We start from the raw sequence: 22,859 nt of genomic DNA, 5'->3' as shown, positions 1-22,859 counted from the left end.
GCAGAGCAGCAAGAGAACAAGAAGGTTGAGATGATATAGGAAGTGTGTTTGAAGATGAAATGAAGTGTCGGGTGCAGAGGGGGTTGAAAAACAGGGGAAAGAGGAATTAAGAGGAAGAGGGACAGATAAAGGGAAGGGGAAAGCGACAATCACACAAAACAGGCTCATTAATGGTGGTCTGTTGAGCTGTGGGGGACAGAAACATTTCTCACCAACATGCTGGAACCCAGTAGCTACTGGGGACTCGTCAAAATTTACACAACTGATGCCAAGTGGGTCGAGGTTTGCATTGTGATGCCCCATTACCTGGAAACAAGGCAACAGCAGTCACAAGACATGAGGAGTCCACCAAGCAGATCGCATGACTGTGAAATCGAGCCCAATCTTTCACAGCGTCACAAACGTGAGATGTAAACTGATGCAATCAAAACGAGGTATCGCACAATTTGCTATCTTAAATCAAATGGGACTATCTGCTAGAGATCGACCAATAGATTTTCCCGATAACCAGTAGTTCTTCAGAGGTAGCTGGTGAATCAGATCTAGAACTTTCTGGTTATCGGGTTTCCTCACAGAGGTAGCTGGTGAATCAGATCTTTTTTGTTGCTGCTGCTGTTGTTTAATTCATCCGTGTTCCACCGTGGCCAGTGCCGGAGGTTTATTATTGGTCATGTTGTATTAAATCAAAGTCAAAGATGGAAACCGTTCACCTTTTCTCTTAATTCAGCATTGGAAATTAAAAAAATATATGATAGTTATGTTTCTTGCAGATCCAGCAAGCTGTATTATGACTGCATATGATTTAAAAAAAAAAAATATTGCGATGAAGCACTATTTAACTAATTAACTTTTTAACTAAAAAGTAACTGAAAGTTTTAATTCATATCACTTATATTAGAAGCTATTGACAATCAATTATCAGCCAGATTTTTCCCCTTAGCTATCGGCAAACTCCAATACTGGTCGACCTCTGCTATCTGCTTAGTGGATGTTCCTCAATGAACCTCAAAAAGCATCAAAAGCATACTGCAACTCATTAAAATCACAAAATAAACATAAATATCAAACCATTATAAATAAACAAACAACAACTCATTAAAAGCAGCACTGAGATATCACTTTTAAGCTAGTATTTTTAAAGAAACAACCTCACTGGGTTTTTAAAATCTGCATGTGTACCTGATAGGCCCTGATGAGGGACTGGACTGCCAGATGGTCTTCCACCAGTTTCTCCACGTTCGGCTGGGCCCCCACCAGAGACTGGGCCTGAGTGAGCCCGGCCAGACTCACTCCCATTGGAGGAGGACTCTGGTAGGCTGTACCTGGGGGGGCACCAGCATTAGCATTCCTGAAGAAAATGTCCCAAGACTGGAGAACAGAAAAAAGAGCCAGGATTTAGTCTCTTTAGGTAGACACTTAAGCTGCTATCAATAGTGAAAAAAAAAAAACTGAACTGGATATGATACTACTAAAATCATTCTGAGCAACATCTAATAAAGCAGGTAAGAATCCTTTAACATGGCGCCTGCGTTTGGACTGTTCCACAGTGTCATTAAATTAAACATCTGTGGAATGCATGAATGGATTTCTTTTGTTTTTGAATATGAATCATCTATAAAACATGTCTAATAATGCTTCAGAAGTGAATAATTACTGCTGCTGGCCAAGGTAAGCAACACTAGTACTACTGCTTATACTTAAAGTGTTAGTTCATCCCAAAATGAAAATTAGCCCATAAATTACTCACTCTCAAGTCATCCTAGGTGTATATGACTTTATTCTTTCATATGAATCCAGTCGGATTTATTTAAAAAAAAAACACTTTTTTTTCATTAATAGATGGGCGCTTTTTATTTAACTTCTTTTGGACTGAAACACTGCAACACCTGCTGAGTGCCATTAAACAGCTTGAAAGTTCAAAGACCATTTTTAATATAACTCTGACTGGATTCGTCTGAAAGGAGAAAGTCATATACACCTAGGATACCTTGAGGGTGAGTAATTTATGGGCTAATTTTCATTTTGGGGTGAACTAACCCTTTAAGGTCAGGGACAAGGGATATTTTGATGAGTAACTCATCTAGCAGCATTTGTGCTACAGAGAGAAATGGATGCTACAGACTTTAAATCATGTGGCTTTCTGAGAAAACTAGATTCATACTTAATACAATATTTTAAAGCATTTTTTATCATTAAACTGATCCTCACAATTAGGATAGAGACTGTTAATGCTACTTTTTGTGTTTTTAATGCCTCAACAATACAATGTTACAAGTTGTATAAGATGTTCAGGAGCACGATTTTCTGCGGCCCCGACCTCCCGCAGTATGTTATCCCAGTGCATTAACATTCATATAAACACTGGTCTCCCGCAGCATGCGTGTACATTTACACATAGCCTTTTGAAAAGTATATGAAATAGAAGTCAGTGATATTATATATTGAATTATTATCATAAGGAATTTCAAATCTTTATTTCTTTCAAGTTTAAAGCCAGATGTTTGCGCTCCTAAGTGGAAGTTGTAGAGACCAGACTGTTAGCTGCAGTTTTAAATGACTAGAACATGACAAACTGGTCAGAACATGACAACCACTTTACATTTGAATTCTTTACTTTTCCAGTCATTTTTCCCTTCACAATATAAATGCCTTTATAGAAAAAATTTATTTCTTAGTTTCTGCATGTTCTAATGAGCGATATTGTTTCAAATAATTAAACAGGTTTGTGTTGCCTGACTTTGACGCATATCTTCTGCACAGTTTACAGTTCAGGCTGCAATATTAATAATATTACATTTTATTTATTTATTTTTTGTCTCTTAGAAATGCACGTTTGACAGCAGCTTGAGTTAGGATGCAGATGTAAATTTATGTTCAGTTTCAAAAACAGTAACATCTTTAAAAATTGTAACAACAATTTTATATAGTAAAAAGTAATTATTTTGACTGTTTGAGTTTCAATTAAAATTAACCACTGGTCTTCAAAAGTAGCAAATATTTAGATCATGGTAAGCACAGTTGATCTTTTGCTTGATGAACAATTCTATGAGACTCAGTGTGTTTGCAGTAACACAAATAATGACTTGAACAGATGTGGGTTGATATTGTGATTTGTCAATAAAAAGTATCAAACAGAGAGAAGAACTGTTTGCAATTCAGGTGTAAAGTTATAAGATAAAAGCTCCAGATAGGAATGGGATTTTGCTTATTATTTTCTATGACTCCTCCACTAGTTTGTGATTTTAAATAAACCGGTTTGATTTCCATTTGTCAGGTATCAATTTCGGGAAATAATAGATCTGGACAATTATACTTAAAGGGGTTATTCACTGCTGGCAAGTTGGCTTTTAATAAAACTTGGCTAGATCAAGGACGGGCAAACATAGTCCTGGCGGGCCACTGTCCTGCAGAGTTCAGCACAAAACATCCCCAAACCCTCCTTAATAATCCTAGTAATCCTGAAGACTTTGATTAGCTGATTCAGGTGTGTTTGATTAGGGTTGGAGCTAAATTCTGTAGGACAGTGGCCTTCCATGACTGAGTTTGCTCATCCCTGGAACTAGATGATTTAGTGACAACTTGGAAAAATGGCTGTGGTGTTCCTTTTTGCCAAAAAAGTCAAGGACCTTCAACACCCATTTAAAAAAAAAAAAACAATACCAAACTTTGTAAGCCTAATGGGTAAAGAAACCTGGGCTGTTTTTCCCAAAAGCATTGAATTTGTAAGCCTAAGCAAAAAAAAGGGCTCAAAACAAAAAAAATCGAGTAAGGAGCTGTCATTGGCTCCTATAAGAAAAAAAAGGACGAGCCAAATAATTTTTTTAGGTGCCACAGAATAAACGTGTTTTATTTTTTTATGATTATTATTATTTATTTATTTACATTTAACATTTCAATCATACTGTCATGTGTTTATATGTCTCATCTTTTCTTGACTTTATCAGCAGTTTTAATCCATCTCGTAGATGACCTGGGAACTAAGGTTCACTTAAAGTGGGAACTAAATGTCTTTTCAAGCTGTAAACTGAAATCTACAGTCAGAAAGAATTGTTCATTACAAATTACTGTTACAAACGCGTAATTTCATTCTCACTCTACCAGTATTCATGGAGCATAAGCATCACTCGGCCACTGAGTGTAGCTTGGGCTCCTCCTCAGTTGCATCCTGGAAATGTTGTCATACACTCTTAAAAAAAAGATGCTTCACTATGACATAGAAGAACCTTTTTTGTCTAATGGTTTCATAAAGAACCTTTAACATCTGAAGAACCTTTCTTTTTCACAAAAGATTCTTTGTGGAGAAAGATGGTTCTCCCCAGATTATAAAGAAAGAGATGGTTTCTTTAACCAGCCTTTGACTGAATGGTTCTTTGTGGAACCAAAAAATGGTTCTGTGAAGAACCTTTTAAGCACCTTTATTTTTTTTTTGGATTTTCTGACTGATGAGTTTATTGACACAGAATGGTTATTCGATGAGGTTGCAACGTATATTACGTTAAAACAATGTTTACAAGCTTTTACACATTTTCCGCAGTGTTTAAAACACTGAATGAGCTTTTACACGATCACAGAAATTACAGTAAGTTTTACTGTAGGTCCTCTCGCATAAAATAGCCTACATTTTGATGTTAATTCATGTTCATTATTTTTACTATTTAGTAAAGAGAAAGATTAAATGGGTTCACTTGTCCTTGAACTGAGGCGCTAAAGCGACCGCGCCTGCCCCATTAAGGAGCGCCAAAACTGTATTGTTTGAATTTTCGTTATGAATTCAGAATAATTTTAAAGCTGGTAACGTTACTTTTTTGTCTAAAAATGTTTTGAAAGCACAGAGCTTTTTTGCGATTACTGGACGGCAGTTGCACTTCAAATAATGAAGTTCACGCATTAAAAGAACACAGACCAAGATCTTGTTTAGAAGAAAGCCATATTAGTAAATTATTATAAACGAGAATTGTTAACGATATCGCCAAATATTCACACAGCTGACAGCTTTACCTGTTCTAGTTTGTTCAAGTTGTGCACGAAATAGCCTCTGTATTTTCTGCACATTCCCTTCTTCCGTCTCCGTCATTTCTCTCTCTCTGCACAGCGGAGCTGCGTTTATCAGATTGTGTGCGTCAGCACTGATGTGCGGCAGAGAACAGGACTGTCTGAAACTCTCTTTTTCCACTAAAACTTTGATGCGCATCCTCTGTTTAATACGTGAACATAACAAAAGATTTGATCGCAAAACAATTAGGAAAAAAGGCATTACATTCAAATGTTTAAGTTATAACGTAAATATATACCCAGATAGCATTAACACAGATCTCGGCTGATTCTGGCTGAAATGCATCTCTCTGTCGGTTCAGTCTCGGCATTCGGTGAGAAGATAATGGGCCAGAGCCGCGCCGACTCTACAAAACACTTCTGGCTGACAGACGGCTTTTTCCCTATGGGCCGATCTCGGCTGAAAGCTGTTGTACACGCAGGTCCACACTCGGTGTAGTTGAGTGTATTAACCTTCGGCCCGAGTTCGTTTTATCACAGACGGGGCGCTGCTAGAATGAAGCAAATCTTCATCCTGAGAAAACTTTTTTTTAGCGGTTAAATCCTGAGGAGCTTTCGGCGGGTATTCGCCAGTGGCGACCTCAGCAAAAAACGTCACTCGCAAATTAATATTTATGGTCGCAAATGCGACTGTTTTTAGTCGTAAAATAATTTTATTAAAAAGCATTGAATTTGTAAGCCTAAGTAGATCAGAGAACCATTGCCATCAATGGTCTCTACGATCAACTTAACTCATTATTTTAATTTAATTAAAATAATTTTATTATTGCCTGTGAGGAGGCTATTCCATTTAATTTATCCATGGTACATGATTTTTTTTTTTTTTTTTTTTTTACACCCAAGTAATGTTGTCCAGTGACTTGTTTGTATTATTTAATTTATTTGTAAGGGTGCTTTATGTTTGATTTATGTTGAAGTGTTCAATGGCTTTTAATGGTGAGACTTTTTTGTAATCAGGCTCTCAAAAAGTATATAAAAATTTGAATTTAGATATATCGGCCAATAGGGATGTGACAAGAACCAATGTGTCCCGCGAGATCCGGATGGTCTCGCGAGAACGTGACGATATCCTCGCATAACAACTTGCAGTTTACATTAGAGCTGCACAATTAATCGTTTAAAGATCGCTATCTCAATTCAAACACACATGCAATCTTATTCTTGAAAGACAATGATTCAGCTATGTCTATTACAACTGTTTCACGTCGCGAGTGTCAGTGGAGCGTGAGAAGCGTGTTTTGTCGTTGCCCATGTTAATGAATCATTCATGCTGCTGCTGATCCAGAAAGAGCAACACAAACAGTCTTTTCAACCACACATCATTATTTCTGTGTTACAGACATTTAATTAACATAAGTACTGGGATAAAAGTTTATAGTTTGGGTATAAACTCTTATTCTCTACAGTAGCGTTCAAAACGAAAATATCTTAACAAGTGTATGTATTGTAACACTTATCCTCTTCCTCCAGCAGGTGGCAAAAAAAGTATTTGTCATTGAATCATTCATTCAGGAGATTCCAACAGTGAAACAAGTCTTTATGAATTGAGACACTGACTCCATTTTTTTTTTTTTACTTTTGTTCAAATTAATATATTTTTTAAAGACTTAAGCAGTGGGCATTTTGTCAAAACTAGTAAATTGTTACTTTGTTTAGTTTTCTAATCTTTTTTTCTTCAGAATTGTGAGATAATCGTGATCATATATTCTCTTCAGATATATATATATATATATATATATATATATATATATATATATATATATGCTCATATATATATATATATATATATAAAAACATGATTCTCAATTTATCCAGAATCGTGCAGCTCTAGTTTACATGTTTGTTTATTGCTGCATATAATAAATATATTATATTATATAGATATATAATAGAAGTTTAATTTCATAAAGCACAAGTTGCATTTTGTGTCTTTCGGTTGAATAAAAGACAGTTTTTCCCTATATATTTCATAATTGAGGATTTCTTAAAAAAAAAAAAAAAAAAAAAGCCTAAAAATCTCATCTCGTCTCGTGGGATAAGTGTCTCGTCACACCGCTATCGGCCAACATATCGGTTATCGGCTTTCATATATAAAGAATTATCGGTATCAGCCAAAATTTTCATATTGGTGCATCCCTAGGACGTTGCACTTACTTTTGAACTGTGAAGGTATTATAACTAAAGGTCATTACATAAAACCTCATTAGAAGTACATTGGGTTAAAACAACTAGCCTAAACACTCACAAAGACGCCATGCGTCACCATGTCCTGGAACTGTCACGCTCTCATGACTGCTCTAAAAATACTACAGGGATCCCAGCAATGTGACCTTACTCATACAAGCTGCAAACCAGCGTCTGCAGACAGACTGAAATTCAGTGTATACTTGTATTGGGACAGTTTTTGAATTTGTTATGACGAAATGTCCAAGACTTTCTGTTAGGGAGCTGAGTTATTAGGGGTGTTGAAATTAATCGTTGCATTGATGCATCGTGATGCGGATGATTCTGCATCAATTCAATAATAGACCATAATTAATTATAGCCTACTGACGTCATTCACATACGTGCTTGTCACACGAGTATTAAAAATGCACCCACTATTTTTAAATCTGAGATCTGGGCATATTTTGGAAAAACCAAGCTTATTGCGGGAAAAAAAACATGCCTTTTTCCCAAATATGGCATGAGTGTGCACCAGAGACAATCGCTGTGGGCTTCATTGCACAGGATATGCTCTGCGAGACATGTACGTATTGCTTGACAGTGTGTGCTTCCACCTGCCGTTATTTCAGTGTTTTACTTTAGATGTGCTTTCATTGATGCAGTTTTGAAAACAGTATGTTTTAGATGCACAAAACTCACGTACTGACAGACTTTCACATGCACTTTGTGTTTTCTTGTCCTGAAGCTTGATCGCAGCTGCGGTTAAATGCACTTGAATCTCCGAAAAATTTAATGTAGGCCTGTCACGATAACAACTTTTTGTTGTGCGATATATTGCCCCAGAATTAATTGCTATAAACATTTAAGACCATTTTATGCCACTAATAAAATAATAACGCAAGAAGGCCTACACACTTTCAAATGACAACAAACTTTTAACTCTTAAGAATATTTAGATCATGGAAATTTAGTCAAAATATTAGATACCTTAAAAACTTAAATAAATTGTAAATAGGCTAAACATTTTCTAACAAAAAGTGCAAAGCAACCAGTAGAAAAAAAGAAAAATTCACAAATAACTGTATGGAGATTTTTCCATCTACAGATTTTCTCCTGAACTTCTTTTCTCTGTAAATTAAGGGTGTACTGTATCGCTGAATAACACATCCCTTATTATCAGTCAGATGTCTTTATGCACAAAGGCACAGATCCCTAAACAAGGCCATATCTGCAGAAAACTTGTGTGTAGCGCATTTTTTTTATTTATTTGAACTAGCACCGACTACACATTATGTACGAGAAGCTGCAAAAGACACAGGTGCAAGTGGAATGCAAAAACATGGTGACAAATGTTTATGTAAATATAATGGGCAATATATTACGTCACCAAATATGATTGAGGTCATGTGCTATAAGTTGATATATTTATATTGCAACAGGCCTACTTCTATGAAACGAAATTGACGTAAACACAGTCAGTTATGTTTTCAGAACAGGAAAAAACATCTAATATGTCCAAACAGATCTGTGCATTAGTGTGACTGTCTATGATCTCATCAGTAATAATCAAACAGCAATTATGCTGAGGAAAAAAGAAAAACCCATAACTATGATTGTCTGTAAACAACAATATATATGGAAGCTGGGAACAGTCGGAAGGTTTCAACCACTGGCACCACTGAAAGAGAGGTCTCCTCATTCCTTCTTCCCATAATCCACCTGCACGTCCTCTGCCTCTTACCTTGTGCACACTCTTGGGATTCTCCAACCATGCATAGTACATCTCCTCGACATAGTTAGAGCTTGTTCCGTTCAGAAATGGCTCTGCGGCCACCGGTGCCGTGTAGCACCTGAATGGCTGAAACGTCCTTAGGGTGGCCGCTGGCCTCTGCTGTGATAGATTTTTAGCAGTCTGTGAGGCCGTGATCGGCCGGAGCCGTGCCACACAAGTCCTTAAGCGGTGCATCGCAGTCTTTTGAACAAGCGCCACCCACACTCACAAGTTCCTGGATGTCCCCAGTGCCACAACAGAAAAGAGAAGTGTCACCTCCTTCTTCTTTAGCTCAAATGGAAAAGGCGTTTCAATTTCCTGGAGAAGAATAGATAGTTCCAAAAGCCCTTGACCTTTAATTCCTATCTGCAGTTTGTACTCTGAAAGAAAAAAAGGAACAGACAAGTCAGAGGTGCATTAAAATGCATTTTATCTCAACAATTAAAAGACAAATAGATTAGATGGATAGGAGGACACCGTTCATTCCCTGGGAATCACAGAGATTTTTAGTGCAAAAACAACACAAACAATTATAATCAGGTACAACAGTAAGCTGCAATCTTCATCAACAAAATGAAACGTCTTCATACAGCTCAGAATGTAATCTCATTTCATATCTGTTTATGCAGTTTTGTGCTTTACGTGGCATAATGGCTGCTTCCAGAGAACAGACAAAGGTCAAACAGCTAGTCGAGCTCCCGATAAAGACCATGAGCTCCGAAGGATTCATATTTTTGAGAAATAGAACCAAATGCCTTGTAAACTGTAAAAAGCTGTGTGGTTTTTAAATATGCAAAGTAACTGTGGAATAAAATTGCGTCAGAATGGTTTTGGCTGCATTGAGTCAAACAGAAATTATAACTATACAAAGTGTTTGTTGAATGATGAAAGAAACTATGAATTAACTTTGAATTTAGTTTTCCTCCAATATGATATGAGCCACTTTGCCAATCAACAAGAGTGTAATTCTGATAACAGTGATGTAATGCGGTCACGATGACTTTTGATTCTTGTACATTTGCAACAAGAGAGGTTCAGCATTACATCTTCACTCATGCACATAAAGAAATGAGTTTATTTTTATCACCCAAAAACACACAGACTATACAATAAAGAGTTAAAAACATCCTTTATCACAAGGTTAACTGATATGTAGCCTAATTTATGACATTTGTCACCAGGAGTGTAGCAAACTCGTGTGAATAACAACATTTAATGCATGTTACACCACATACCCTTGACCCCCGCTACAATTGACTTATTTTATATCTCAATGAGTATTTCTGGCATCATCAGATTAATAATTTTTAACACAATATGTGTCATATGCAACTTTGCGAGGAGTTTTTCCTACACAAGGAATAAATCACTGCTACTGTAATAATCTGAGCTGTGCTCAACTTCATAAAGATGAATAACTGTTAGCTGTGCCCTTTTCCGCTAAAATGAAACTGGTGTGACCATGTGGTGGAAATAAACATGGACCCCTTCTCTTCCTCCACACGCCTATGTTTTGACCTTGCGTCCACGATCCACTCCCTCGACGAGCCGCTGAACCCGCCCCCTGCAGCGATCCAGAGCGCTGACTGGCTGGAGATCCCTAACCCCGCCCACCGGACGTGCCGAGTTGAAAGCTAACGAAGACTCCGAGTGTCAATCATTGTGTCCTTTCACTAAACATGGGTCCTATGGAAATATTAGCAGCCCATGCTAACCATCAAATCAGAGGCCGATACTGGAATTGAGTCAGGCAACTTTTAACTCTTATTTATTTTGTGGGACAGTTAGACGTATCGGTTTCATGAATAAAGACACAATACCTACGTGTTTCTGTTGTGAACCGCGACACCTTGAGCTAGCAACAATAATGAGCTAATTTAAGGTCGGTTCAGGCACGTAGTTTTGCACCTGGACAGTTTACTATTCTTTAGCCAACGGACTGACACATACACACCTACTTATGTCAAGAAATATCAGGTAACTTTGTGTCACATCAAACAAGAACAAGCTGCCATGCTAATCTGAAGTACTGAAGTAAGAAACGCGTCTCCTCGTTGGGTAATTTGCGACGTTATCAAACATCCATTTAACGTCGGACGAAAGTGTGTACACAATGCAAGAAGAAAAAACACTCACTTGTGCTTGCAGTCTTTGTAAAGTGGTCGTGCACCCAAGTTGGTCACGGCTCCGCTGAGTGACCGAAGAGAACCAGAGAACACTTCCGTCACGAAGAACGTCAGCCGCCTCCGACGTCACTTCTAGATTTCGCGCGGAATTTTTGCTTTTGAAGTCCAACTCATTCCCGCGAATCGGTTCTTTCGAACCGTTATTTTCAAAGAACCTTTTCAAATTGATTCAGCAGTTCTTTAGAACGTAATTACGTCATCACGTGACATCCGTCCATTCTAAAGGTTCCAGTTCTGTTAAATAACACTAACAACATTTTACATAATTGCTGTAAACGTTTTTGTACGTTTTAATAAAACCATTTAATTATTAAAGCAATGACGCTTTTCAGGCGCTTCTGGGAAGTTTCTACCGTCGGTCAGAGTAAAATATAAAATTTCACATGTTTTAAGCGCTAATATATACTTAATGAGCCAAGGGCGTACATTAGATGTGTGACTGATTATGCATTTAATCATTCTCGTGCTTCAGAGAGTTATGGCAAATGTGTTTTTGAAGCTCCTTGGGTGTTTTCATGAACCAGTAAAAATGAGAAGTGTTGTTATTGTTATCTAAAACTATAACTATTAAAAATGTTATTATTATTATTATTAATTTAAATGACGCTAAAATAAGATAAAATCTAAATATTAGATGAAAACCTTAAACAAAAACTTTAACAAAAATCAGAAACGCTGCCTTGTTAACTAACTAAAATAAGTACTAAAACTACTAAAACAATAAAAAAGCAATAAAAAGCTCAATAGAAATATGTAGAAAAAACTAAACTAATAAAAATGACTAAAGCACAGTAAAACTTGAAAAATAAAAACTGAAAATATAAAATTTGAAGAATTTATTAAATTGATATTAAAAAGTTGAATTCATTAACTGATATTAATAAATATTATTGTATACAAACACATACTAAAAAAACACTGACAATAGTATTTTTTATAGCAAGCCTTTTTACTGTTTTTGACCAAAAGTACATGCAACTGGTACCGTAAGCTACAATTATTATTATTATTTTTGTGATCAATAACTTGCTCTATAAATTTTTCAATTAACATGGCTGACTAGTTCATGACACCGATTCACTGAAAAGTTCAGTCTCAAAAAATATTTGGGTATGAGTTCGATATCACTAGTCTCAAGATAGATTTTGAATAATATGCTTAAGTAAATATGTTTTTGCTAATTTTTATGGTTATATACGTATGTATGATGAAAGCACTGTAGTATCATGCGGTAGCTGACCCGAACTTATTTGCAATGCTGTGTAAATGATATTTAAAATACACTTAACCACAAATTAAAAACATACCAATGATTTTTATTTTCATATGCAAAACCCGAAATCATCAACCATCACACTGAAGGTAGAGTCTATCCTTGATCCATAAAACATCAATAATCCAGAATCCACAACTGCTACAGTCATTACACACAAATGGAAATACAGTGCAAGAAGAGGGGAATCTATCATTCATTCAGTCAATCATACACATTAACATAATACACAGATATAAAATAACACTCATTGTTTTTTAGACATGTATTGTATGGCACTTGGCTGATTTAGCTGTGATGGAAATGTCCTAGTACGAGGAATCTGTCCAATGTGCTCTACAACAGACATGTTTGTGTGTGTTTGAGGGTGCATGACTTTATACACATTCTCTACCTCTTGTGGTATTACAACCGTCACAAACAGAGGTCTATGAAACATGCAGACAAAATGTTCTTTTTGTTATAACTTAACAGTTTCAGCAAGGAAGAGACTTTGTGTTTATGGCATAGTATGTAATATCATGCATAAAGTCATGTAGCCCTTGAAAACAATAGGAGAAAAGCTTCTATTTTGCTTTCATTGTTATTGTTGTCTGTGATAAAAAAAAAGAAGAAGAAGGTAACACCACACTAAAACCAGCAGTCAAACATAAAGTGTTACAAATCAGTCATTTTCAAAAACAAGTTTTCATGTTTACCTGATTTTCACCTCAGCAGGGACAAAATTTCACTTGGCAATTAAAGTAAAAAATAGATTTTCTATAAAAGTTGTGTATAAATAAAAGTATGTAAATAAAGCTATGTATAAATGGTAAAATTATAGATTTAAATCACTGTGTTGGGTAACAACAACTTCAAATGTTAAAAACAAAATCACTTCATCTTGCACTGCTGTTTTAAAAAAATATTATGCACCACGGTGCAAAAGACAACGATTTGCAGTTACCATGAGCCATTTAGATACTACTAATGACTTGATAACCTTGCAAAATGTTAAGGATGCCTCATTAACTGAATTATCACATTTGGATTTTATATATTACAACAAGTTTTTTAGGGAAAAAAAATGATTGAATGTGATATAATTTGCAAAAAAAAGTGTGAAAAGAAAAGAAAAAAGGGGAACAAATGAACATGATAGCCTATGATAAAAGGGTCTCTGTACATTCCTATAAACAGTGGATATTACTGAAGTGCAATCAGTCGCAGTGGTCCTATATAGCACATAAGAATCGTAACACAATTAAGGAGATCGGTGTGTTGACATAGACATCTTTTGTCAGGTGACAGGTGGAAGGTGTTTAATTGGCTAAAGAGTTTTCTCGCACCCATCACACACTCTGTGATGTATTGTGAGCAGAGGTTTCTTTTGCAGCAGTGACTGTCTCTCTGTTTGATTGACAGCTGACAGCTGTTTGCAGACGGAGGGGGAAAATATGTGGGGGAGAGGTTGCAACCACCTGATTCTTCCTCGACTCCTCCCACTGCACATTTCACACTTGGCCCGTCCATCCCAGACAGAAATACAACTGTCTGTCGGATGTGTGTGTTGTGTGTTATACTGGAGGTGCAGGCGCTGGTCTCTGAGGCATCAGATGTTTGGTTGGAGCAGGTGGTCTGTGGAGGGTGGACAGAGTCAGGAGTTCATGAGCATATGATGCTTTCAAAATGTTGCTGCCTATGTAGAACATTACATATCAGCACCTTATGAGGTTTTATGATTAGGATGCTGTTTTAAAAGACACCTGTCTATGTAGGCAGCTATGATTTGGAACACAGTCCACGACTATTTAAAAGTTTGGGGTTGGTAAGATTTTTGAATTTCTTCAAGGCTGCATTTATTTGATCAAACATACAGTAAAAAGTAATATTGTGAAATATTTTAACAATTTAAAATAAGTTTCCTATTTGAATATATTTTAAATTGTAACTTATTTTTTCCTGTGATGCAAAGCTGAATTCTTAGCATCATTACTTAAAGGGTTACTCCATCCCAGAATGAAAATTTTCTCATTATTCACTTACCCTCATGTCGTTCCAAACCCGTAAAAGCTCTTTTCGTCTTCGGAACACAATTTGTGTTTGGAAGACAAACAAAGCTTTTACGGGTTTGGAATGACGTGGGAGTAAGTGAATAATGAGAAAATTTTCATTCTGGGATGGAGTATCCCTTTAATGCTTAATATCTGTTTGGAAACTGATGCATTTTTTTCTGGATTCTTTTACAATTAGAAAGTAAAAAAAAAAAAACAGCATTTATCATTAATTTGAAACAGAATGGTGTGTAACATTATTAATGTTTCTACTGTCACATTTTTTAACAGTTTAAAAATTATCATTATTGTATTGTATATCATGTATTATTACCGTGCAATCCGAGGTTATTGTATTATTATTATTATTATTGTATTGTATATCATGTATTATTACCGTGCAATCCGAGGTGGTGGCGGTCTGCTAGCATAAGATGGCACAGTATTATTACCGTGCAATCCGAGGTGGTGGCGGTCTGCTAGCATAAGATGGCACAGAGGCTGATTTATTAGTCTGAACCACCTATGAAGAGAAAGATACTCATGTTAATACTGAACAAACATATGGATGACCGGTAACTTAAGAATGAATGAACTAAACTAAATAAGATTAAAATGAATTAACATCGTCCAGACATCATTTATTCACCCTTAAGTTGATGGCCCCCATTCTGTTTATCATTTAAATTCACCCCCATTGATTTCCATAGTATGATGGCCCCCATTGAAGTAAATGATGACAGAATTTTTCATATTATATTCAAAAAAAAAAACCAACCCACACACATAATCAAAAACAAAAGTTATACCAAAAAATCACAACATGGGATACTTTTGGGTGAACTATCCCTTTAAAGGACTTTAATGTACCATTAGTCATTGTCCATAAATAATGCTCAAATAAACAAATTTTGCACTTGCCATTCAAACTATTCAGTACAGAACAGTACAGTACTTTCTTATGTATATTAAATAATTGGGTAATTGCACACTGATGCATTTAACCCAATTATACAAAAAGATGAAATCTGATATTAGCTTATTAGCTGTAAACCATTATGAATATCCATGTTACACTACTTCAGGTATTCCTTCCTTAGAGGATTAGAGCAGAATGATATGATATGAAACAAGAAGGTCTGAAAGAAAATTAAAAGATAAAAGCTCAAAGTAGCACAATAGCAATGAAGTGCTGACGTGAGAATGTATCTTGTTAGCAAGTATACATTAAAACATGGTTAGTAAGAGCAAATCAGAGATATTAATAATAAATATGGTTTTATTAATTAAAAATAATTCAATATTATTATTCACGTGCAAGATAGTTGTTGCGTTGACAGTAGTACAGGGGTTTTGTCCTTCTTACAAAAGACAAAGTGCAGGGAGAGAAAGAAAGCAACAGCAGCAGAGATGCCCCACAGTACAAATACAATAAAACCCTCGTAAAAAACAACATGCAGTTATTTACCTCTGCTGGTGGCAATAACTGAGCCTGGTGCTTTATCATAGAAGAGAAAAAGAGAGGAGCCTGGTCATTATCTTTATATCAGCAGTAGATGAGCTCAAGACAGAGACAGTCTGTTGTTGTCTAGGGCTCTGTTTACACCTGCTATTAAGATGCGTTTTGGTCAATCGGATTACAAGGATTCCAGTTCACACCTATATTTAACAATGTCCACTTGTAGTCAGATCAATCTTAATAGCAGATGTAAACAGGGCCTATAGAGCTGCAACATTTCATGACTTCAGTCAAATGTGAAGGACAGATAATTTCCCATGAATTGTTCTTTCCAAATATTTGTCAAACTAAAAATATAATGTGTGACAAGGAATGTTTCACATCTGTATTCTCTCTTCACTCACAAATGAACCGATTTACTAGCTGGTTAAGTTTGTTTTGCAGTGTTATTCCTCGGGCGTTCAATGGGACAGTCATACAGTCATGTTATGCGTAGGCACATAAGCTGAAAAATGTCTCAAATCTAAAGGTGCAGTACTTCAGGTTAGTTACAATAGCTCTACAGTTAGATTGATGTTAGCACTGCACTGAGTGAGTTAAACGTTGGCAGTGTGGTAGTCAGTAAAGAGTCCTGCTGTGCAGAGGCCACTCACCCCATCCTTCACTATACTGCTGGGGTTTCCTCTCTGGGACACTGTCGTCTGCGGTCTGCTGTCAGCTCTGAGGAACAAACAAAGACAGCCGATCAATATTACTAATACAAATGTCTAGGTTATACCGGACACACTAAACATCATTAGTTCAAAACCTTTTCATTTTAGTTTTTTAAATTAATTTAATCTAATGGATTTAACTCTATGCTTTTCATTAATTATTTAGCTATTAACATTGTTCTAAGCTTTGATTATTCATTACGATTCCATAACAAATTATCACAAATTCAAAAATAACCATACAGCCATACAAATCCAATGGAAATAAAATTAAAACTTGCTTCATTCTGTTGGTTTATGCATCAATTTCAATAATTTAACAGTCATTCACTGTTATCATAAAATATCATTTAAATAAACATAACTTAACACACTGGGTTTGTTGATGACATTATTACAGTGCAGTGAAACTCTACTCACTCGTAGCCCTGAGAGCGTTTCTTTCTGAAAAAGCGTCGCTTCAGCTCATTCCTCTTGAAGAACACGTACAAACCCAACGCCACGAGAGGAAGAACCAGGAAAAAGAACACAAGCAGACCATCCCTTGTGGAAGTATCTTTATCTGCGTGAAATTCAGAGAGGGGAAGACTTTCATTTAACATAGCAGATTTGGGCCACTTGAGGTCATTACATATTACAGAACTGATAATCCTCTGTGAAGCTCTAGCTGTGCTGTTGTTTAAGCAGTCTTACCATTCCAGGTGGGGCCGCTGTCTACGCTTCCTCCATAACCAGAGGCCTCACAGAACGGAGGAGCCCAGCCGTATTCACAGTGGCAGTTTTTATTGCTGTTACACTCCTGAAGCACAAAAACACACACTCAGCAAACATTTTATGAAGCTGAACTCTAGGTATTTAGGATCTGAAAATAGGTGTATGTACAAGGTTATATTTAAAGGGTGGTATAGAAGTGAATGCATATGTACCCCATGGCCGTGGCATTTCTTTTCAACATCACAGTCATAATTCAGCACTTCTGCACTTTTGCACTCAAAATTCAGACAAACCTGCAATACATACACATGTAAGTGGTTAGTTTTCCAAAGTCCAAAAATGTTCATATAGTTTACAATTGAAATCGTGAAATCTTGAAAAAAAAAATAATAATAAAAATAAATAATTAGGGAATAATAATTTAATTGAATTTAATTATTTAATTTACACCATGTTTGTGGATACATTATCATCTTAGGCTATTAATTTCAATAATTCAGTATTATCTGATCTTTAATGTAGTTTTTCAATAGACACAACAAAAAGTTTCAAAGCTACTATAACATATAATAAAGCTAGGATTATCAGTTTATTGAGCAAAATAAAGCAATCATCCTAGTGGACAGAAAAGCTCCTGTAATTAAATAATTATCCTTATATAGAATATGTGCTCATATGTGAAAGTGGCTAAACACTTCAATAAGCATGTTTTGCCAATCTGCGCACATAATATAGGAAGAAGTATGGTATGTTCAATAAGTTGGTCAATGTTGCTTTTCTCCATCACCTTATTTTCTCCACACTTGGTGCCCTCGTTGACCATGCCGGGATCAGGCACGTCAGAGCCCAGGAGGAAGTCCACGCCCCAGCAGGTAGTGTCGGCGATGGGGGTCTGGATGATTGACGGCTTGATGCCGAATATGACTGAGGACAGAACGTTCTCGCACTGCAGCTTCCCGCACATGGCGTTCCTGAGAGTATGACAGTGTGTGTGTTCATATGAGGGTTGGGCAAAATGAGTGTGAATTTGAATTGAATTATAATGCTGTGTTTCTTGCCGTGCTGTACCTGCTCTCACACTTCCTGAATCCGTTGGAATGGTAGCCACAGTTTCCGAAGCGATCGCCTTTAGAGTTGACATCCTTAAAACATAGCTCAGGAGCAGCTTTAGCCTCTTCACACACACACACACACACACACACACACACACACACACACACACACACACACACACACACACACACACACAAAGACAGACATTTACAGAATATCAATTAACTTCTTTATTGTCTTTCATTTGTTACTAAAGCTAAACTACACTATTATATATATATATATATTATTAATATTTTTTTTTTTTTAGTTATCTTGTTGTTTTATAGTTAAATGTGTCTATATAGTTTTTATTAATGTTTATTTCAGTCTTACTTTTAGTTATTTAGCACATCAAATTAAAATAAATGAAAATGAGAAATGTTTCCTTGGCAACTTTTATTTATTTATTTTTTTACTTTATTTCAGTTAGCATTTATTTTATTTCAAGCAACGAGTAAAAAGTTTTATTTTTCTTTATTCTTTTCTTAATTTCAAGCTTTTAGTTTTAGTTAACTATAACCCTGCTTCAACCTCACTTACCATTTAATCATTTAATGTTCATATCAAAAGAAGTGCTAGCATAATGGAATGGAATAGATATTACTACACATAATGTTTATAATTGTGATAATGTGTGACAACATATCTTCATCAACATTAATAGACCTTCTGTTACTGTTCAAATGTTTGGGGTCAGAAAGAGTTCTGAAGGATCATGTGAGGCTCAAGACTGGAGTAATGATGCTGAAAATTCAGCTTTGAATCACAGGAATAAATTACATTTATATTCAAATAGAAACTTTTATTTTAAATTTTTAATGCTACTTCACAATATTACTGTTTTTACTGTATTTTGTGCAGTTTTATGCAGCCTTCGTGAGCAAAAGAGACTTTTAAACAGTAGTGTCTGTGCTGTTGGTGGAGCTGCAGGTCAGTTAGTTTATCAACAGAGGGCACCACTGAGTCATTTGCAATACATTAAACATGTTACCGCTCTGCTGTTAGTTTTAAAGGGGTCATATGATGCGATTTAAATTTTTCCTTTCTCTTTGGAGTGTTACAAGCTCTTGGTGCATAAAGAAGATCTGTAAAGTTGCAAAGACTAAAGTCTTAAGTCCTAAGAGATATTCTTTATAAAAGTTAAGACTCTGCCACGCCCCCTGAAACAGCTCGTTCTAACACACCCCCACATCTCTACGTCACTATGTGGAAATATTTGCGTAATGCCACCCAAATGTTCACGCAAAGAAAGGTGGCGTGGTTTCAGTAACCGCAGTTAGTGTTGAAGCAGCCACGTCAGGGAGATGCTGTGTTTCTAGGGGAAAGCAAAAGCACTTTATTTGGCCTTCCAAAAGCAGATGCATTTAGTAAGCTTTAAGATTACTTACAACAGAACAGCAACGCATTTTATGGAAGACCGTTTCGTGAACCTAGGGGAGGAGGTCATTCTGACTTTGCTACAACAATCTGGCGCTTCTGAATCAGCTACTGTAAGTATGTTTTGTTATTAGTTTAAGTATTTGCTATTGAGTTTTGCTATTTTGTGCTGTGGTCAAATGCAGAGTTTTGCGCGTTGTGAGAGTGTGTGTGAGATATATAAACAGACACAGAGAGAGAGACAGGGTCACACAGTGGAGTCAGCTGTCTTGACCGTCTGTGGCTTGTGTATCACGGTGTCTGTCACGCGACTCTGTTCCTCTTTCAGACTTGAACTGATGGTAAAACTAAGGACATTATTAACTGTCTTTACATTTATTTTGAAAGATGAAGCTCGCGATTATGGAAAGGGGCATTACATTTCCGACGAGTGCTTGCAGTGATCGGCCAATCACAATGCACTGGGTCAGTTGGCCAATCAGAGCAGACTGCGTTTGTCAGAAGGAGGGACTTTGTAGAAAACGACGTGTTTGAGAGAGACGGGGCATAGAGGACCTACAATAATGTACAGTATTTGAAAAATAATGTGTTTTTTGAACATTAAAGCATGTCAACATATTCTGTTACACCAAATACACAAAATAATGATCTTTAAAAAAAGCATCATATGACCCCCTTAATATCTATCTATCTATCTAAGTCCTGAATATTTAAAAATATCATATAAAACAAAACAAAACATATAATCAGATCAGATGATTATGATATCAGTCAGTCCCTCATGTTGATTTATTATTTCAACTTAATTTAATGTTAAATACTATATGTAAAATATTAGTCCACAAATTTGAATTTGTAGTTGTGTCACTATCTCTAACTATTTCCTGTCTTTTTATGTTCCATAATTATTTTGAAACCTGGTTTGTGATGTTTAAATCAGGGCAGAATATAACAATATTGTTTATCCAGTAATCAATATTGGATAAACACTATTCGAAATTCTTATATCGCCCACACCAATAAGTACAACATTGTATACTCACTCGTGCCGAATATGGCCTGACACTGGGTGTCGTAGTGCTGGCACTGGCCGTTGTAGCAGTAAGCCTGGCCTTGTTTGCAGGGATGGCCATCCTGTTTAAAGACGTCGTTCTGACAGAGGGCAGATGAGCCGTTACAGTACTCCGGCAAGTCACATTCATCAGTGCTGCTTCTGCACACTGTACCACCAGGCAAAAACTGACAGACAGAGAGAGAAAATATTACATTTTAAAAATGTGCATGCTTTTAATTACACCACCTAAGCAAAAAGTACTAATACATTGTCCGATGTCGTATGCATGTATATATTAATTCTGTCCTAGTAAGCAGGTCGATGAGATGTAAAGTTTGATGCACTGGTAGAAAAGAAATATATGACCTAACTAGCCAAATTTTTACTCACTGTGTAAAGGACACATGCAATATTGCCTTACAATTTGGCCAGAACGAGGTATCTTATAAAGCAGCATGTGCTTTACAAGATTGAATGTGTTATTTTAGTATTATTTATATACTATCACAGTATTTTAAATTAGCTTTTATATTTATATTTTCAGTATTAATTTTCATTTTAGTTTAAATATTAGCAATTTTGTTAGTTTTTTTATTATTATTATTTCTATATCTAGATGTGTTTTTTTTTTGTTACTTTAGTAATTTTTGTATCTCAACTTAAACTCATTTTATTTAGGTTATTTGTCAAGGCAGCAAAATTTCTAATTTAATTTTTAAACTTTGTTTTTAAATCTAATATTTATATTTAATTTCAGCTCTATTTCAGTTACCAGAAATTATTTTTAATAGGTTTAGTTAACAATGGCAACACTGCATCTCTGGGTTTGGAGCATCGCTGTAGTGTTAGACAAGGTTGTAATTACCCTGCAGTTCTTGCAGCAGACCCCGTACGCACACTGAGCACCTGACCTCAGCTTACATGTCTTCGGCTCACAGCACAGGTCCTTCTCACACTCCTGAAACATTCACATAAACAACCTTCAGAAAATCTTTTAGTCTTTATTAGGACTGTAACAAACTATTATTACAACTATATTCATTAGTATTAGCACTGATTTTACTGATTAGTTGTTACAGCTCTGGTCTTCATCATAAACTTTACCATCACTAGCTCAAGTTACTAAATCAGCCAAGAACTACCACAATCTTAAAAAACGTGAAATCAGGATCAGCTCTCTTCATCCAATAACTAAACAAATCACAAAACTGATCTGGAATCAGCCAACTCACTTCCTCTGACCCGCAGTCACACTCTTCGTCCACGTCTACCAGCTTGTTCCCGCAGAAGGGGGCGCTGTACGCCTCGTCCGGCCGCGGTATGTTCAGCAGACAGCGGCCACCTGAGTTCAAGATCATCTTCTCAAAGTCATCAGCACTACAGCTGCTGAAGTTATGAGAACCACTGAGAGAAAAAGAAAAAGAAATGAAGGACAAAGAGACGGTTCATGGAATAACATTTACAAAAATCTCACCACATACTGACATTTTTAACAAAAACACTCACGTTGCCCCTGAGTTCATAATGCAGTGTGTGACATCGCATTTACAGTTTCGGCCATCATCATGGTTCATCCCAAGATTGTGACCCAGCTCATGAGCCACGATGGAGGCGAACGACATCACATTATTATTGGTGAACTGAGGGGAAAACGCACACACATACGCACATAAACACAGATACTTGTCAAAGTCACTGTTCAGCAGATACTGAAACCGTGTGTGTGAGTATCTGTAGCATATGAGGAGTGGATCAGAGGCATCATACCGAATTAATTCCACCACCATGACTTCTGGAACAAGCCGTGCCAACAAAAGCCATGCCTGCTGTTCCACCATATCCTTTATTTCTGTGAAGAAAGAGAGAGAATCAGACAGGCAATTTCTACAGCCATATCATTGTTCACAGAACAATTAATACAACCAGTCTGGAAAACAGGATTTTACTTGACGTTCAATATAAAGGA

The 22,859-nt window shown here is 36.3% G+C and overlaps 2 protein-coding genes across 6 annotated transcripts in view; both read right to left on the bottom strand.

Annotated features, from left to right (window-relative positions):
- LOC109107634 (2-oxoglutarate dehydrogenase, mitochondrial-like) overlaps positions 1-11,276 on the bottom strand; it is a 31,730-nt gene extending 20,454 nt beyond the window's left edge. For 2 of the 4 annotated variants that reach the window (XM_042762702.1, XM_042762700.1), the window contains exons 1-3: positions 11,126-11,275; positions 8,960-9,369; positions 1,180-1,368 (exon numbers count right to left, since the gene is read on the bottom strand). In XM_042762702.1, the coding sequence (XP_042618636.1) occupies positions 1,180-1,368; positions 8,960-9,184 (414 nt within the window). In that variant the 5' untranslated portion in view covers positions 9,185-9,369; positions 11,126-11,275. Of the gene's footprint in view, positions 1-212; positions 307-1,179; positions 1,369-8,959; positions 9,370-11,125 lie in introns of all 4 variants that reach the window. The other 2 variants (XM_042762701.1, XR_006160680.1) reach the window with 2 other exon arrangements.
- Positions 11,277-12,470: 1,194 nt separating this feature from the next.
- LOC109053918 (disintegrin and metalloproteinase domain-containing protein 9-like) overlaps positions 12,471-22,859 on the bottom strand; it is a 39,751-nt gene continuing 29,362 nt past the window's right edge. Inside the window, exons 10-23 of one of the 2 annotated variants that reach the window (XM_042762697.1) lie at positions 22,661-22,742; positions 22,400-22,533; positions 22,126-22,297; positions 21,759-21,851; positions 20,883-21,078; positions 18,436-18,541; positions 18,155-18,338; positions 17,580-17,660; positions 17,347-17,452; positions 17,074-17,215; positions 16,594-16,660; positions 15,950-15,979; positions 14,934-15,004; positions 12,471-14,065 (exon numbers count right to left, since the gene is read on the bottom strand). In XM_042762697.1, the coding sequence (XP_042618631.1) occupies positions 14,005-14,065; positions 14,934-15,004; positions 15,950-15,979; positions 16,594-16,660; positions 17,074-17,215; positions 17,347-17,452; positions 17,580-17,660; positions 18,155-18,338; positions 18,436-18,541; positions 20,883-21,078; positions 21,759-21,851; positions 22,126-22,297; positions 22,400-22,533; positions 22,661-22,742 (1,525 nt within the window). In that variant the 3' untranslated portion in view covers positions 12,471-14,004. The remainder of the gene's footprint in view (positions 14,066-14,933; positions 15,005-15,949; positions 15,980-16,593; positions 16,661-17,073; positions 17,216-17,346; positions 17,453-17,579; positions 17,661-18,154; positions 18,339-18,435; positions 18,542-20,882; positions 21,079-21,758; positions 21,852-22,125; positions 22,298-22,399; positions 22,534-22,660; positions 22,743-22,859) is intronic. The other variant, XM_042762698.1, reaches the window with a different exon arrangement.

Source organism: Cyprinus carpio, chromosome A8 (genome assembly GCF_018340385.1).
Source record: "Cyprinus carpio isolate SPL01 chromosome A8, ASM1834038v1, whole genome shotgun sequence".
Taxonomy (NCBI): Eukaryota; Metazoa; Chordata; class Actinopteri; order Cypriniformes; family Cyprinidae; genus Cyprinus; species Cyprinus carpio.
The sequence above is the reverse complement of the archived record's forward strand: the minus strand, read 5'-3'. Positions and strand labels throughout refer to the sequence as shown.